General features: G+C 37.4%; 1 protein-coding gene across 1 annotated transcript; it reads left to right on the top strand.

The window, feature by feature from the left end:
- The first annotated feature begins 926 nt into the window (after positions 1 to 926).
- LOC139144515 (endoglucanase A-like) lies at positions 927 to 9,193 on the top strand. Its single transcript, XM_070715212.1, has 10 exons — positions 927 to 1,208; positions 2,339 to 2,515; positions 3,614 to 3,798; positions 4,097 to 4,265; positions 4,803 to 4,899; positions 5,333 to 5,491; positions 6,514 to 6,716; positions 7,709 to 7,874; positions 8,325 to 8,509; positions 9,159 to 9,193. The coding sequence occupies exons 1-10, from the start codon at positions 1,070 to 1,072 to the stop codon at positions 9,191 to 9,193; spliced, it is 1,515 nt and encodes a 504-aa protein (XP_070571313.1). The 5' UTR covers positions 927 to 1,069.
- Positions 9,194 to 13,012: the final 3,819 nt, after the last annotated feature.

Genomic DNA, 13,012 nt, shown 5'->3' with positions numbered 1-13,012 from the left:
TCAGCGACAATTTTATACCCATGAGCCCCCTTTACATTTATGCAAATTAGGCACTGTTGCACCCCTTAGATTTTATTATACTTTTAGTATGTTATTTCTAGGACCTTTCCAAAATGCATGGTGAAGAAATAATTTCTGTTGCAATTAGTCCTAGGTTTACCCCTTTTTTGGCTTAGATTGACTGGACTATAGTGTTTGCATTGATCCACTATGACAGTCCCGCCACGATAGAGTCAGGCTTGTACGGAATAAGCATAGTTTCCTCCTATTTCATTCAGAGTTTTTGCTCTAATAGTGCATGGTTTTGTATATTATTAAAATATAATTTTGACAAAAACGGTCCGAGACCTTAAAGTTTTAATTTTTATTTAAACATGTGAGTATCTCCGTCTATAGATAAAAGAAAATCAACATACTACTTGTTTTGCACAGTTGTACACTCAAAGCGAATGCTGCGAAAAGTTTTGAGAGACTGTAGATTTTGAATAAAATCATAATTGAATGCTCTTCACCAAGACACGAACTGTCTCTAATAAGAATGACCATAAAATATCGGAAATTATTTCGTGGTCAATTTTCAAATAATGGTTTATTAATATTATGTCTTTACTTATCGTTTAAAGGAAGATAATGTCATGGGGGTTTTATGGGTATCAGTAATGAGATGCGTAACAGGTACTACTGTGCAAAGAATGAAATTTTACAGATTTATTGGACTTGGGTGTATAGCGGTGACAACTCGGGCGGCGAACTAATTACCTTAATAGGGTTCTTCGGAATAATGGTAAAAAGCTGGACTTCCGAATCGTCAAGTATCAATCATGAAGAAACCGAATAAACAAGTGCCAATAATTGACATCCCTGCGATAGTTGAATGCTATATAAGGACAGAGCATTCACAGAAATTTTGTACGTTAAGACAGGTTGACAGTCTTAACAGGCATTTCAGAAAAGTCGGTGATTGTCAGATGAACGTACTTTTAGCATCCATCAAAATGAACGCATTTCTCACTATTGTCTTTCTTGTATTGGTGTTTGGGATCTGGTCTGACGTCACTGCTAGCCCTTGATGGAGAGAGGAGTCGACGACGAAGTAGCGACGTACATCGGTGAGTACGACCCTCCACCGATGCCGGCACCGCCAAGTGTGGAAGAGGACGACGACGATGAATACGATGAACGTTCAACCAGGGAAGTTCACAAAAACAGTATGTGTAATTATTTCATTTTGGTCTATGTATTGGGAAAGCCAACATATAGTGGGAAAAGACATACTCACGTTTTCAATCGAACATCTCTGTGAGTCGGTTACTAGTTTAGTATTACTCAGAGTATCCGTATATTGCGTGTAGAACTGATCTATTTTTCAATAGGGTTTTCAGGCAGCTATAGTTACATGATAAAGATAATTTGCATAAAATATGCAATATATGCAATATCTAACGAAGCACTTCGTAACAAAACAATAATTTTCATAAAGCTTCATATGTATTTCGAAGGCGTGTTGGTCGTACTGAGATTAAGTTATGCTGACGAAGGTTTCATGGGCGCGACATATTCATCACTAATCCAAACAAGGCTGCAAAATGTACAAGAAGTTTAAACAAAATTTCAAATAATATTTCGTGACTATAAAGTCATTGATGAATAGATTGACCACTATCTACCTTAATTTCTCGAGCTCTTGACTGTTAAAGAAAATTCCGTACCAAGGAAAAGGGCAGAACTTAGTCAGTTTCATAATTCATTAACGTTTAAAGTCCCACTAGCTCTGTCGTTTTGAATTAATTTTTTATTATCGGAAACACCATGATCCAATCGTCTGAAAATAGTTTTGATTCCCTCCATTAAGCCGTATTGTCTTCGGAAATGTAACTGTTTCAATCCGTAGTGATGGGTTTTGTAGATTAAATTCAGGCGCTCACGCATATATTTGCGATGGCCATATTTGGGTTGCAGCTCGAAAAACATGTACTTATGAAAATTTAAGGTGTGTCGTTCGTCGCCAATGTCTGAAAAGCACTTTTACATAAGTTGCATTTGATTTCAAATCATCTAATCGAAAAAAATGGGCAAGAAGATACAGATATGCGACCTTCAAGCTAGCCAATCCGGACTTCGGAATCGAACTAGTAAATCGGGATTCGATCTATTGTGAACACAAATGGGAGTAATTGAATGAATATGAATTGAAACATCATTCTTGGAGCTAAATTGTACGATACTTGATGTGTACATGTATTAACATAGATGCAGAAACTTAAAATAGACCTCCGACGGATAAAACCCTGGATGAAATTTATCTGTGTCATTTCGTGTAATTTTCGTGTTATTACAGTTCGCCAAGTCACATCAACATACGACTACATCGAAGTTATTGAAAAGTCAATACTGTTTTACGAATCACAAAGGTCCGGCCCGTTACCCGCTGACAATCGCATATGTTTCCGAGGTAATTCGGCAGTTGACGACGTTGGTTTTAATGGCGAAGATTTATCAGGGGGATACTACGATGGTAGGTAACGATTTTTTAATAGCTAGACTATAGTGTCGTTTCTTCGGGTAAGAAAATTAAACTTAGCTGAATGTTTAATATGGCTGTATCACTTTGATTATCATTGTTATATCAAGAAAACATCAATAATCAATCTATTCTCGATACAACACAGGTAAAGGTAAGTCTAATGATGTACTTTACATGCCGGGCTCAAAACTTTTTACAGACAATGTTCTCAACGGTTGAAGACGTTGGTAAAGTTTCCTTAAGGTAGTATAAACTAGTATTCGCCTCGAAAGTAAAAGACTTAAGCTTTTGCTCAAACTTTCCTCAAGGAATATTTTAACCATTGTCTTTCGAAATCAAGAGTAATAATCGGAATCACATTTCAAAGTTTGGTACTACAGAAACAAATAAGATTTACCGTTATTTGAAATTCAAAATGCCGCCATACTGTGTTAATTCTATAGAGAAAAATAAAATTTTCGCATTTCGAAAAATGAAGCCGATAAAAAGTTTTTTTTTTCACCAAGAGCTTTAAAATGAACCCCTACGAGTGGTATAATTTTAAACGAATTATGAAAGTTTGCAAGTCCGAATATCTGTCCTCGAGGTGCGTTCTACCTTAAGGTAGAATGCGCCTAGGGGACAGATATTTGGAATCTCAAACTTTTACAATTATTTTCTGGTCTACCACTTGTGGAGGATCATTTTCTGAAGCTATAGAAGAAAGAAAGACTTTCACCGTCTTAGTAGTCTGAATATCGAAAATTTTACTTTTCTCCATGGAGTTCACACAGGGATGGCGGCCATTTTGAATTTCAAATATCGGTAAATCTTAGGTAATTTGTTTCTCTAGTACCAAAATTTGCACGATGACCCCCGATTTTTATTCATGATTTTGAAATAGTATACTTGAAAGATACCTTGAGGAAAGTTTAAGCAAGAGTAAGTCTTTCACTTTCAAAGTGCATACTACCTTAAACGGACTAAATATTTTATTCACATAACATGTTTAATGTATATGCACTCAGACGAGTTAGCAGAAACGACAGTGTAGTGTTTTAATTTATCTTCAGTCATACTTACCCTTGGCCCTTCATTTTCATTGGACAGCTGGTGATCACGTGAAGTTTGGATTTCCGATGGCGTTCACTACAACAGTACTTGCATGGGGTCTGATACAATTCAAAGACGCCTATGAAGCTGCTGGACAATTGAGCAACATGTATGAAACCATTAAATGGGCAACTGATTATTTTCTCAAGGCCCATATCTCACCCACAGGGTTTTATTCACAGGTATGTGTTCCTACTAAGTGAATTCGATACACGTTAAATATGTCTATTAACTTTGTTCTTCTGTCTGTCTTCCTGGGTGTTCATGCTTGTCTGTCTGTCTGTCTGTCTGTCTGTCTGTCTGTCTGTCTGTCTCTCTTTCTTTATCAATGCACATCTACTGTATGTACGTACGCTTACGGTAATTAAGTGGGCATTTATGTATCCTTCTATCAAACAACATTTTAAACTTTTCCGAGTATGTCAACCACCTCCTTTGAAGTTCCTGTTGCTGACAGTCCCGTCTTCTGGTATTATCCAGGTTGGATCAGGACACATTGATCACACATACTGGGGAGCACCGGAAACGATGGACATGGAACGTCCTCCATATCTGGTCGATGGTGTGTCGATGAACGGTTCTGACGTTGTCGGAGAAACTGCTGCTGCCTTGGCCGCCGCTTCCATCGCATTTGATGGCGTTTCAGAGTGTACGATCATTTTCATGTCTTATTTATAATCAAAATATTCGCCACGAAATTAATCAACCTTCTTGATCAAGATTGTCATAGTGATTAAATTGAACCATAAAACATTCCTGCTTAAGGACGTGTACATTTATGCCTCTTTACATTTCCTTTTCCAAAAATTTCAAGAAGTCAGTTGAGGCATTTCTTAATATTGGCTCGGAATATGAAAGTTATTCGAAGCAAAATGGCCGCCTCGTTACCACATGACAAGCGAAGTACAAGCCTTAAGCTTATATAAATCTCCCGGACTGCATTCGCCGCAACAAGCAAACTACGGCCAATATCGAACAATCGAATCTTACTGTACTGTTTCTAACTTATATTGACTGATAGTGAAATCGATAAAGGGTAATTAGAAAATGGTATTTAAAGCGAGTTTCTCTGGAGATTTGACAAGGAAGAAAAGTGTACTGCGATCACCATCTTATCACAGAGCATGAATCAGGGGGCACACTCATTAAACACCGATCTAATGTTCTGTATCATCATTTGTTATAGACGGAGACTATTCAACAACCCTTTTGGACGCCGCAAAGGAACTATTTGATTTCGCCTACAACTACCAAGGAAACTATGACGCGGACGGATACTACGTGTAAGTATGTTTGATGTTAATCAAATAACAAAGGATAATTCACGTCAAAACTGCATGAAGCCAGGCTTTTATTGGTTTGTTCGTTAAGCCATTCATTTGAAAGCGAAATTATTAACTGAAATGTAAATGGATCGAAAAGAAGGGAAGTGTTTGTTTCAACAACAGTTGTGTGAAAAAATGTCATTTACGAAGACTCAACCTTCAAGCGTTCAATCTACATTCTTTTTTCTGCAAATGACACAGGCTTTTCTTCACATTCGTTTTACAGTCCCGTTAACTATATTTTCTGCTTTTTCTTGCTATACGATGATTTCTATCGATAGCAACTTATGTAAAATGCTGATCGAAATGTGATCACAGGTGTGTATGTATGTAACATAAAATATATTCATTTATTGCTATTACAAGGGTGTTACCGTTTTGTTATTTATAGATCATCAACCTATGGCGATGAGTTGTGTTGGTCAGCTGCCTGGCTTTACGCAGCATCCCATGAAGGTCCTTACCTGGTTAAAGCTGAAGAGCTCTATGAACTTCATTGCAAATCACGTGGCTGGGTTTCGCATGGGGAAATAAAAATGCAGGCGCTCAGGTATGGATGACTGACAAGCCTTCGTTTGTATGGTGGAGCTGTCTTTGAATACTTCCACGGTTGAGAAAATTCACTAACACTCCACTATGCTGTATACATGTTTCATGGGATGTTAGGTTGGAGAGGAGAGCAAAATAGAATTTTGTCACCTGATGATTTTAGATGTATAGGGTGCAGAATGTGTAATTTCAATAATTTGCTGTCTAACCTAGCCATATTTCCTCCTCTCTGTGCGGCTGTACCAGTCATCACAAACCGCTTCTCTGTTTTGCTGTGAAACTATGCTTTTCATGATAAACAGATAATGAATATTCAGTAACACAATGCGAAGTAAAAGACAATTGCTGCAGAACACGTTGTGTAACGTTCTGTTAAATACGTTATTTATCTGGTGCATTTCAGAATCAACCAAAGGATGTGTCAGAGAGAGAGAGAGAGAGAGAGAGAGAGAGAGAGAGAGAGAGAGAGGAGAGAGAGAGAGAGAGAGAGAGAGAGAGAGAGAGAGAGAGAGAGAGAGGATCTTATATAAGTATAAATAAGAGCAATCAAGATATTTAACAGAGACCGTTATTGTTCGTCTTCAACACCAGGCAATTCAACATTAATTTCCATATTCCTTTTCGTGCTTTGTTTTGATCCTGATTGTCTCGCCCTTCAATACCAACAGAACCGTGGATACTTCAAATATACTCAGAGTCATCCTGCCTCTTCCTTTAAACGAAGCTGGAATAACGATTCAATGGAAATTAAAATGCTGACGTGAACATCAAATATTTTTTTAAAAATTGAATGGTGATATACATGTACCATACATGTACGCGATTCAATGGTGTAACCTTGGCACACTTGCTGCAACTTTACGTCATTTTACCGAAATTGTGCTAAAATCACGCCAACAAAACACAACGATTTTCGCTTGTCATACTTGTGTTTTGATCATCCAAGACCTCGAAGTATGCTGCTCCTGTATTGCGCTGTTCAAACTTTCTGGTTCTAACGTATAGTATTAACGTATCCTACAGGAAGATCTCTCATTGCTTGTCTATTAAATCAAACCTCAACTCGATTATCTTCCTTCAGATGCTTCTGTACCAACTGACCGGCAAAAACGCATATGAGAAAAAAGTCAATAATTTTGTGACCAAATGGATGCCTGGAGAAAGCCTTCCTTACACGCCTTTGGGTCTGGTCTTCCGTGATATATGGGGTCCTCTTCGTTACACCGGTAAGCTTAATCTCGAATGCACCAGAACATGTAAAATCTTCTGCTGATGTGCAGCTTGAATAAGCTCTTTCTCTGATTGGTCCATTTTCACTATTCACAGCCACTTAGGGAGTCTATTTGTATTCTTTTCATTATATTGGTCAGATTCTTCTACCCAATTGGGTCAGATCTTATTCAGTGCTGCACATTAGCCCAAAATCTTTTTCGGAGCATGCTCGCCATCTTTTAGTTTTTTGTAGAGGTTACTTTCTATGAAAGTCTATATATAATATTACACTAGGGCCATAAGCTTGCGCAGCTATGTAATTGTAATAAAGTGACAGTTCACTGTTCGTAGTAGATGGGTTTTGGATAAAGAAAATTTTAAGATATTCCTCTTCGTCACAGGTGTTCGTAGCCAGCGTGCGGCAAGTTTAGCTGAGACCGACCATAGCGCTGCATGCGTTTCAGTGAGCCACTTGCGGCCACCTTCGGCCGCTGCTCGAGCTAGTAATTTCGCTATAGCAAGTATTTGGGCTGTAAAATGTCGAGTCAGGCATTTTACCAGAAAAAAATGTAACTTCTGCTAGATCAAAGAAAAATACTTTGTATTCAATTCACAAGTGGGTTAGAAGGACATTCTGAAGGATTACGGCTCCAAATGTTCCACTTCTCAAACTGAAGCGATGGGAATTGTAACAGAAGAGGAATGTTTTGTCATATTAAACGCATTCCACCTGCTTTTTGCACTGGGAAAACTGATATTCCTGCAATCTTAGAGCCATTTTGAAATTTTGTCCCCTTGATTATTTTTGTTGGCTGCAAAGGGAGCAATGGTGTCCTCGGTACCAAGTGTGTAATACTGCTATTGACACTGTCGTCTTTCTCGCACATAGAATAATGCTGTATGTGGAGTATATTATTTCCTAAACCTTAATCTTGAACTTACTTTTAAAAATTATGGTCAAAAAGTGGTTATTTGTTACCTTAAATCATTTTTTGTCACGTGACAGCTGGAACAACCATGATTGCCCTCATCGCTGCCGACTCTGGTTTGCACACCGAATCTTATCTCGAATGGGCCAAAGGTCAAATCCACTACATGCTGGGAGATTGCGGTAGGAGCTACGTCGTTGGGTTTGGACACAACCCTCCGGTACGACCACACCACAGAGCAAGGTAAAATACCTTCAAAGACGATAATTAGGCCGACTCCAACCTTTACAAACATTCATTTTGGCGACATGAAATACACATTGAAAGACTCATTTCATTTCCAGTACAGGAATCAGGCAAATAGATACAATGGAAACTTTCGAAACTCTAGTGAGTTGGATGCCTTCTTGTCACAAGCCAAGAAATTAAAACAGTCTGCTTGGGACCAAGATTCATGGGCAGAAAATGATTCCAAGTATTTCCTTGTTTAACGCATTTAAGAAAGTTTCATTGTATTTCCCTAACATGTGTTGAATAACTGGTAAACTTTAGCTTATCAAAACTGCGCTGTTGTTTTGACGACTGAACAGGTCTGACAATTGTAAGAAATAGACACTTTGATAATGGTTGTTAATTCAACGTTTCATTACGTTCATGAACGACATATTTAAATGAGTCAGTTTTCACCTTCAGTTCATGTAACTCAACTTTGACTGGAAGTCCAGCTTTGAGATCACCAGATGCCAACCCACATAAACTGATCGGAGCTCTCGTCGGAGGTCCTAACATCGACGATGAGTATGATGACAATAGACAAGATTATGTATCTAACGAAGTAGCATGCGATTACAACGCCGCCTTCCAGACATCCGTTGCAGGTAAGCAAGCACTGTATTGTTGACGGTGAACTATGAAGATACGAGGATTAAAGTTTGTTTTGTGCTCATAAATTTGATTTAAGAAATTCACCTGCAGTTTTCAAAAGCAGTCCTCATCGGAAAACGGTCCAAAAATATAAACATAAATTACTACAGTTTTCTTAGATCTATGCTCTCATTTGTGTAAATGGGTGAAGTTCTAAGAAAAATAGTTCTGATGATCAGGATGCATGAATTTAATTCACAGGTATGATGACATTGTACTTGAAGTAATGTGTGTTATTTATTATAACGCTCTGCTTTAAGCATCGAGCACTGTCATTTCCTATATATATGTACATATATATATATATATATATATATATATATATATATATATATATATATATATATATATATTTAATGCATCTTGTTTGAGATATACAGAGTGTGTGTTCTTGAGGATTGCGTTATATATATATATATATATATTATATATATATATATATATATATATATATATATATATATATATTTAATGCATCTTGTTTGAGATATACAGAGTGTGTGTGTTCTTGAGGATTGCGTTTTATAGCCACGGCGTTAAAAATGTGAAACATCTCTCTCCAATTCTTGTCTCTTATTTTACTTCTTTTCCGTTTGTTTTCAGCTCTGCTTCATTTTGAATTGCAAGGCCGTAAATAAAGTATGACCATGTCAATCACGACGACGAACCAATCTAAAATGGACGATGATCGGTCTTCCTAGATAGTTAGTCCTTACTGTGACACGACATATATAAAGGATGGTATCTATAACGTTTAAAATTTAACATTTTGAAAGAATTTTGCCTTAAAATAATCGATATGCCAAGTGCTAATAAACTTATTACAAGCAATTAAAACATGAAGTGCATGGTATTTATTAAAGCATACAGGTTACATATTATACCCACTAGTTTAAGTTCATTGTTAAAACCATCTCCCTGTCACGTGGCAGCTTCATTTTGAGCTCTATTCGTTGGCAGAATCGCACGCTAACCCGCTCAAGCTGCTTTTACACAATCTAAAAATATTTTCGGTGACAATTTTCAGCTCTGTCACTCCAGATCCGTTGGTCTCCGTCAATGTCAAATGTCAAAATTGCAAAATCTAAAAGTTAGGTCTGTAAAATTTGGCATGCTATTTTCCATCAACTTCTGAAACTAAATTTTGTCAATGAAGTCCCCACAATCAACTACGCCTTACTATATATGACGTCATTGATATCGAACAAGTGTAATTGTTTCCTTGGTTTTAAATAAAACTAGTGTTATAAGATGCAGAGTTGCTTGAGTTGTCGGCAAATAAGAAATCCTAATGATTTGATTTGCTGTTTGCATCTACTTCAAAACAGCAGATGGTGCTGCTGAGTGTTGATCAAGTCTACGTAGAGAAATGTTCAATGCTGCCATGGATGCCACGGAATACACCTTTACCATTGTACATCTTATGTAATTTTCAAAGCAGCGCTGTTACATCGGTCAACGTCAACCTGCCATGATATTCAGTGTGCCTTAATAAATATCACAGAGGATAAACCAGGGAATTGTCTGAAATGCTCTGTTTAATAAGCTAAGAAAGTGTTCATTCAGTAAAGCATTGCTGGTCAACCTACAAATTTTTGTGAATCAGAGAAACTAAACATTAAATGAAAACAACATATAAACAACCATAGCAAACATAGACAAACAGTTTCTACGCAGATAAAAACACATCATGAATACAAGTGCGGTGTTTAGGGATTATTTTGCTGATTAATATATATGCATCTATCTTGTGACCCACAGGTTGGACTAACAGTTGTCTCCAACAGCACACAAACTCACATGTTAAGGCGATCTTCCCACACACAAATTTAAAACATCTGTCCCGATTTTAATCAACACAATTAATGTCACATACTGTCTATAAGGCACACTTTCAAGGATTCTTGCAAGTAAATTTCAATAATGATTGGTTATCGTGAGTGCTTGCTTCCCAAATTCCATTTCAATAACTCCACCAACTATCTCCTGAATAGGTTTACTGCTTCTAAAACTTGCCTTTACCAACTGTAAAAATGGCAGCGCATAAACTAATACTAGAAAAGGCTTTGAATGATTTGCTTATTGTCAATATCAATGATGATAATACGTTAATTTATGCCTTAATATTGTTCATCTTTGATCGAAAATGTTAATAATAATACAGGCATCGCGGGAAAAAGTTATCCAATTTTCACAGTGACGAAGATAAATATTGCCAGGAAAACTGAAAAACTCGTGTAAGAAAATTCTACCAACGAAGGCGGGTTCGAACAGTGAAATTAAAATACCCGGGTAGAAAGATTGAGAGGAAAACTGAAAAACTAGTGTAAAATGCACCTCTTTGAAATGTTGGAGAGGGAGACATGTACCTATGATTTCAGGAAATAAAGCCAGTCGACTAATGAGCGATCGAGATGATCAGGGGCACAGACAAGATCATTTGCCTGTCAGGCATATCATGGTCAGCTGTATGAACAGCCAAAATTATGTAGAATTAATTCAAGAGACACTAAATGGGTCAGGGACAGCCGGATACACATCGGACAAATTACCTGCGTGTACTCTGACGGAAGTCAGAAGTAAGGAAAACATCAGGGTTGAAGTCGATTCCACTGTCAAAACATTCTCACCAAGCACAGTAAGAATGATAATTTCACATTGCGAGTATATCATATTTATCATTCACTGGTAAGAATCAATCAGACTCGTCGTTCACTGGTGAGAATTAACCAGACTGATTTTCACCAGTGAACAACAAGTCAGGCTGATTCTCACTAATGAATGGCGAGTCATGGTGCTCACCGGTGAATGATGAGTATGATACATTCTCACTGTGAAAATTACCATTCTCATTGTGCTTGATAAGAATTTCCAGTGTCAGCGGTGAGAATCTGTTATCATACTTTATTTTCACCAAGGAGCGTAATTTCTTACTGCTTATCAGTGAAAATTAAAAAAAATTCTTTCTGATAGCAGTGAGAATAACAAGAAAAGCTCGTCAACAGCGAGAAAGTTAAGCACCACCATTACTTTCTCGCTCCAGTCTAACAATTTTTCCTTTAGTGAACTCTTACCTTAAATTGACTAAACTTGTTTACAGATTTGCACGAAAACTTTTTGTACCAGCTGTTCCTTAAAATGTTTATGTCATCCTGTGGGTAGCTAAATATCTTCTGAAGTATCTCAGTAAACTAAGCCACTTGCAATTAAATGTTGACAGAACCGCAGAACGTGTAAAATCGACCGTTTTTCATTTCACAATATTTCATACCAGTATATTGATGGCGCAAATGCAGCGATCTGATTGGTCGAGACGCGAAAAGAACCGTGGTATATTGGCGATATACCACGGCTGGCACACGCGCGAGCTCTCGGCAAGAGCAAAAATCCATTTTTTGACGTTCTATGCGAGAATTTCAATATACTGTTATGATATAATAGCAATAAATCACACCCAGCGAAGGTATACCACTCGATTTTGACCAGTTCACTTCATATATGCACTCGCTATCGCTCGTGCATATATGTCGTGAACTGGTCAAAATCTCGTGGTATACCATCGCTGGGTGTGCTTTATTGCTTAAATATTGTCCTCCATACCAGCACCGCTGGTGGCGCTGTTCCAAACCTACGAATCCATTTAGGGTCCGATAAGACTTATCTCAGTTAGGAGATAATCTAAATAATCTAAATTCACTTTTAAAGTCAGCCATCGCATCTTTTAGGATCTTTAGTGCTTTACACTTATCGTAACTGATAATTTTGCCTCGTAAACAATCGGTGCTTAGAACACGTGATAATTGGTTTGCATAATCAAGGCTTGCTTAGCTTTTTCCACAAAGCACAAAATATGTTAAACGCAACTCCTATTTACCTATGCTGCAATTGTTTTCAAATTATGACACTTAATTTCTTGAAGGGCCTTGTAAAAATCGAGAATTCATCAACCAATGCAGCAGACATCCAGATTCAGAGAAGAAGGTAAATTGACTATCGAATAGTTATCTAATAGTTGGCCTGGCGAAGGTAGTGTGCTGGCTAGTAGACCGCACTTGTTATGCCGGTGACCAGCTCAGTGGAAATATTATCATGACAAATTGTAAATTGTATTATCGCCAATTTATTTATCAAAAGAAATACCTCTGTACTACTGCAAAATATGATATTCTAATGATATAAAATACATTCAGACAGTCTGGCATCATCAAATTATCTCGAGTCACAAAGTAAGCTATCAGAAGACGTTCTGTGTATCCAGGAAAAAACGGCATACAATACTATTGAGAGATATTTTTAACCGCTTTTTTAACCGCTTTTTACGTCTCAAAACCACCGGCCGGTCAATGTTGGTGACAGAGGTAGACTACGCATTCTTTGAAGTCTAATCAAAGTCGGAAAGGATAGGACAGTGTAATTTTGTTGAATTGTTGTACTTGGGCCTCAGCCCAAGTACATTT

Source organism: Ptychodera flava, chromosome 11 (assembly GCF_041260155.1).
Source record: "Ptychodera flava strain L36383 chromosome 11, AS_Pfla_20210202, whole genome shotgun sequence".
NCBI lineage: Eukaryota > Metazoa > Hemichordata > Enteropneusta > Ptychoderidae > Ptychodera > Ptychodera flava.
This window is presented reverse-complemented; position numbering and strand designations above follow the sequence as displayed.

Bases quoted from the DNA above. Each gene is read 5' to 3' on its own strand.
- LOC139144515 (XM_070715212.1), top strand. From the start codon at position 1,070: ATGGAGAGAGGAGTCGACGACGAAGTAGCGACGTACATCGGTGAGTAC. The intron at 4,900-5,332 runs GTAAGTATGTTT...TGTTATTTATAG, and splicing joins GACGCGGACGGATACTACGT to ATCATCAACCTATGGCGATG. The intron at 5,492-6,513 runs GTATGGATGACT...CGTATCCTACAG, and splicing joins ATAAAAATGCAGGCGCTCAG to GAAGATCTCTCATTGCTTGT.